The 5,663-nt window shown below is 43.9% G+C and overlaps 1 protein-coding gene across 1 annotated transcript; it reads right to left on the reverse strand.

Annotated features, from left to right (window-relative positions):
• Positions 1–730: 730 nt before the first annotated feature.
• Positions 731–2,828, reverse strand: LOC148041718 (uncharacterized). Its single transcript, XM_087696320.1, has 2 exons — positions 2,052–2,828; positions 731–1,960 (listed from the first exon to the last, which is right to left on the reverse strand). Exons 1-2 carry the CDS (start codon positions 2,770–2,772, stop codon positions 1,125–1,127), a joined length of 1,557 nt encoding a protein of 518 aa, XP_087552446.1. The 5' UTR covers positions 2,773–2,828; the 3' UTR covers positions 731–1,124.
• Positions 2,829–5,663: the final 2,835 nt, after the last annotated feature.

Genomic DNA, 5,663 nt, shown 5'->3' on the forward strand with positions numbered 1-5,663 from the left:
GCCTCTAGAAGACCAAGCAAGGCTTCGTTGGGGCACACAAGCACACTACTTGCAACTTCTCCAAGGCATGTCATGACATCAAATTGTCCTACTGCAAGGGCACCCTCCTGACCATGTGCAACATTGGGCTTCCCCCACCTGCCGACTTCAAGCCCTCCTCCATCGACCTCAATCCTTGTATATTAGGAACCTCAAAGGCATCCTCCAGTGGACTGCCTACTTCCATGCCATTATCCATGGCTTGGCACCCTATTCAACTAATTGTTGTTGGGAATTCTAAGGAAGAGAGCTTTTCATTTGGATTTGAAGTTCTTTTGTATGTTTGAGACAAATACACACAATTGTGACTTTGAATGTCTTGAGTTTGAGTCAAAACATGGTAAACACAATCATGGCATAGTAAGGTGAGAGTAAAGAGTAGTGTAGGGCAATGAAGAGGAGTATGATTATCTAAATGTATTAATGAGAGTAAATCAATTCTGTAGAACAATAAACAATTGGTAGCTTTAAGAAATAGGCTAGGTTTAGAAACTCATCCTCTACAAATGTGAATACCTTGTGAAAAGTTAAGATCCATTATGTCATCTTACCATTGGAACAACATATGCTTTAAGTAGCAATGCTAGCATAACATGATTTAAGACGATAGTGTATTGAAAAAGAAAAGTATTTACAAGGGTATGTGGGATTCAAGCCATATGGCAAAATTGTGGCTATACTCTTTTCGAGCTCCACTTGCTGAATGAGTTCATTTATAAGCTTATGAGAATAGGTCCAATTTATAAGCTTATCAGGATACGTGCAAGATGTAACTTGAAGAAGGTGATTCACTAATCTCGCATGTGACTCACGAGGGTTGATCGTGGAAATATCTTACGGACTGGGGAGTAGAGTGGAGTGGAGGAAAACATGATTAAGTAGCTGGTGGCGGGTAAGACGGAGCATGTCGGGGATGTAAAAAGATAATTAGGGGTTCGGGTAAAGTATGATGAAGTAAGCGCCCAGTAAGATGATGCAGCTCGGGGGTGGGAGGATATAATCCCGGAGTCGAGACGTGAAGCATCATGATTGGATAAACCCGGTCGTTGATATACGCAGGTGGTGGATATGAGAATAAGATATGGCTATACACTAGTGGAGTAGAGGATGATGAAGGCCGGTAAGATGGCACGGTCGTCGTAGACGACGAGCTCGTCGTAGTTGAGGACGGGGCCGGGGACACCCTGGACGGAGTGGAAGCCCGGCGGGGCGCACGTCAGGTGGCTCATATTGTATGTGGACTTGTGCACACGCCCGGCCAGCACCTTGCACACCAGCATCACCTTCAGTTGCTGCCTCTGCAACCCTAATACCACACCCGAGCTACTAATGTCATGATCATTATCGCAGCACCTCACGTAGTCGTTGCTCTTGCTGCTCGTGGCCGTCACGTATATGCCTCTCCCGAACCGCTGAAAGACGCCCGCCCTGCACTTGCTAGTCTTGAAGCCCTGCTTCAGTATCCCGCACAGGCTGCACTCTGCGTCTGCGCACAGCTGCTCATGCACTGCATCGCGCCGGCCATCTAACTTACCATGATGCAGCCCATGATTATCGTGCAGTGCGGCAGTTGTCGCTCTCCCCAGTCTGCACCTCACTGTCGTGCCATGGAACCTAGACAGCTCGTTGCCGTCGACCAGCACCCGGCGCTTCGCTTCTTCTTCTTCTTCTCGTCCCTTCTCTTGTTCTTCCTGATGTTGCTTGTTGATGCTTAGTATTGAGATTTGGTGCTTCAGCTGTTTCCTGTAGTCTTCAAACTGTCTTCTCCTCCAGCCCATGTTGTAGACCTTGTATATTTTATGGACGGTTGGCCGGTCAGGTACTGCCGAGGACCTCCATCTCCACGAGGACGTGAAACTCGAAGAGATATGGTGCCAGGTGCGGCTGTCCTCTTCTGACAAATGGGGTATGAGCTCCTTCACTGGAACACAACATATCAATATTCAAGTTAAAGATGATCCACGGAGAGAGAGAGAGAGAGAGAGAGAGAGAGAGCCCGAGTGAGCAGTTACAGGGATGGACGTTCATGAAATGTTTCTCCAGATCCATGGCGTTCCCGAACGCCGCGGAACATCTAGAGCATTCTCTGGCGTCGTACCCATGGCGTGGCATGCGAGCTCGAGAGACGCGCGTATGGTCGGGGGAGTCCCACTGATGCTGGTGGAGAGCGTCGATGCCTTTGAAGTGGCGGCCGCAGTCGTTGCAGGAGACCTCTACCATTGCAGTATTATAACTGCAGCTGGCCTGACAGCCTGCAGCTGCACGTGTACTGTAACCTGAGACGCTACACTTGCAGTTACTGACATGATTATTAGTAGAGCGGCCAGCTCCTGACGCGGACAGCAGCATGCTCTGCAGGAGCTGCTGAATATTCCTCCTGCTCGACTCTAATTGCTCATCTGGCGGCGCCACCTTTTGCCTGAGCGCTGCACGCCGAGTGCAACGACCTTGTTGGATGCCTAGTTTCATATGCCCCGCTGGCGGTGCCGCCTTTTGCACCGACGCTGCAGACGGCGGGGGCTGGCGCGTGCCACGACTTTGTTGGGTAGCGTTACTCGTATGCCTAGCAGCACAGTGCTGCTCCATTGCGGAAGTTAACTCAAAAGAGCGCCCACAGATGCGACAGGGTCGTCTCTTACTTGTGGAATGTGTATCGGCATAATGCTGCAGCATGCACGCCTCGCTCTCGAAAGACCTGTTGCATGACGAATGCTTGCAGCTCACTCGCGACATTTAGCTCCACACCGGCGATCTCTCTCTCTCTCTCCGAGTACTCCTCTGGAGTTGCAGCTCTTGCCTTACAGTGTGTCATGTCTAGACTATGCACGTAGTTCAGAGACAAAAGTGAATCACTTGCAAGACGTTCCGCAATCGGTCATGCTCTTGTTGCCTTAACTCGCGACGTGACCTCATTATGCCGACATCAATTGCGTGACATCGATCTTGTACAAATCTCTGCAATCTGATATCGTCATCAGTACCACGGCGAGTGCTGCGGGGGCGGGGAAGAGAGAGAGAGAGAGAGAGAGAGAGAGAGAGAGAGAGGGGGGGAGGGGGCGCGCTAGTCGAGGCTACGACCCTTTTGGATAAATTCCTTGTGCTCCGCTTTGCCTTATCGACAGCGTGTCGGTTGAATAACCGGCGGGAGCCAGTTTTGGGGTTTCCAATGTGCGAACGTTTATATTTTAATAGATAATGAAGGATTTATGCTTATAATAATAAGCACAATGTACATATTTTCAACGTCGTGATTTTATTGTGATGGAAATATAATGGTATATTGAGGGAAGGGTGCAATGTTCAACCTTTGCCCTTGGCTTGGGTTCAGTAATTTCGGGTTCGGGTTTTTTTTAAACGAATTTCGAATTGCAAAATTTTTTCTAAGGCATGACGGTCAATATCACCGGCACCTCCAAGTGGCCTGTCATAAACGACAAACTTGACACCAAGTTTTCTATCTTCACCCAGCTACGATAGGTTTTGGAAAATACTTTTGGGTGAAGGAAGGATGAACATTGATGACATGTCATAATGAATGAATTTGTGCACGACATGTCCAACCCCCAAATGGTGGTCACAAAAAGCGATGAAAATTTGCAAGTACTAGTGTTATACAAGTAGGAAGAAGCATGTGCACAATGGCTACATTCTTGATTGCAACTTTGAGATTCGGTACCACTAGAATTTATGTTAACATGTGAAAAATATAGCATGCAATTTGACAATTGGCACATATGAAACTCCTATGAAAAAACGACACAAAAAGAGAGAAGTATGGCACATTTGCCAGTGAATTCTTGGTTTTCATGTGCTCAAGATTGTGAGGATCACTCGATCCAAGCACCCTACAACCATAAATATCTCCTCCATATGGAGAGACAAATTAGCATCATGATTCATATATGTGTATAAGTTGTACTAGCAAGCTTTTTACCCACACCATAAATAGCTTGATCTAGGAAAGGAGGTGCACTATGAGGCTATTGATACAAGTATTTCAAGGCACCATCTAAAGATTCATTTTTCAAACTTCAATCCATTTCATTGCCTTGCAAATGTGAAGAGTAAAGAAAAAAATATCCCCACAAATATGGACTTATTAGACTTCATGCCAAACAATTGCTATCATTATCCAATAGCTAGCCATTTAGGAAAAATAATGTGGTCTAATTACTTGGTCACCTACCACCTTATAAGTAGGAGTTGATTCTTCTCCACAAAGATTCAAAGGTGAGGCGCTACATACCACTAGAAGAAGCTTGAAAGTTATGCAGAATCACAATGTTGGGTGTTAGAAGTTCATCATTGAGCAACAATCTCACTCATCATGTAGCTTGCAACTTGGTTTCATGCAAAGTGTACCCAACCTTTGTTGTGTTAGAGTTGAGCAATTGTGATGCCTTATTGATATATCCCTATCATTGCTATTACTAGCTCTAATATTATCATCAAATCTAAAACATAAAGAGATTGTATCTCTATTGCATCATCATGATCATCCATGTAAAAGAACCAAGTTTCCCCATCATTGACCAATATAAATTAAAAGGAAACAATGTGCAGCTACAAAGCTACAAGATTGGCTACGCCACAATATTAACCAATGCCACTTGAGACCTTAGTAAACCCAACCTTCATGACCATAATTGGATGTGTGAAATTGTCAGTGCCTCCCTTGATAGCCTTACCTTCCATCCATTGGAATGACATAGGGAGTGGCAACAATCACTTGCTTCTCACAATTCATTTTCTATTTCCTTTCTTAATTTTATCAACACAAGAACTAATAGAGGTGTTTGCAATGAATGCAATAAGCTGAGCAGCAATGCAACATGCATGGAAGAATGCAATCAATGCACTTGTCAAAAATAGAATTGAGAGGTTAGATAAAGAAGAGTAGAGGAGAGAGACGAAAGTGATGAGGAGAGAGAAAGACTAGAAATGGAGAGACAAGGACATGAAAGAAGAGAGAGAAGCCATAGAAACTATGAACAAGAAAGTGAGGTAAGAGACAATAAATGTATCAAAAGATGTGAAAACTTACATATCTCTCTCTTTTATACCTCTGCTAGTGTGACAAGGTATTGTTAATAATTCCACACTGAACATATAATCTTTGTAGCTTCTTACAATCCATCTTGTCCCAAAGGTTTTTGCCCCAAAAGTCCTTACAAAAATAAAATTACAAGAGTTGGAAAGGATAGATGAAACAAAGTACTACTCTCTTTTTAACTATACAAAGTATGAAAATGAATGAAAGATTGAACATATATGGACTCAAATGAAGATATGCAGATAAGCCTTAGTTGTATACATGATCGTGGTATCTTTAAAAGAGTTTGGAGCCTTTAAGTCTACAGAAAATAGACTCAAAATGAAAAAGATATCTTTTTGTAAAAATAGACCCTGCTTATCCAAATCTACCAATACTTTTGGTAAAAGTATCCAAATGAAGCGTGCCACATGTCGAAATGTAGCACTTAAAGAGTAATTTGACCCTATGTAGTTGGCATGTTTCTAAAAATTTAGTAGAATAAAAAATATTTTAAAATAGCTTGCTGTCAAGACCATGTTTGCACGGTAATTAGCTCCACAGTAATTATGCTTCACTCACCACTAATGCA

This window comes from Lygodium microphyllum, chromosome 1 (genome assembly GCF_053477565.2).
Source record: "Lygodium microphyllum isolate KBCC chromosome 1, Lygodium_microphyllum_v1.1.10, whole genome shotgun sequence".
Taxonomy (NCBI): Eukaryota; Viridiplantae; Streptophyta; class Polypodiopsida; order Schizaeales; family Lygodiaceae; genus Lygodium; species Lygodium microphyllum.

Bases quoted from the DNA above. Each gene is read 5' to 3' on its own strand.
- LOC148041718 (XM_087696320.1), bottom strand. From the start codon at position 2,772: ATGTCGCGAGTGAGCTGCAAGCATTCGTCATGCAACAGGTCTTTCGAG. The intron at 1,961-2,051 runs GTAACTGCTCAC...GTTGTGTTCCAG, and splicing joins TTTCATGAACGTCCATCCCT to TGAAGGAGCTCATACCCCAT.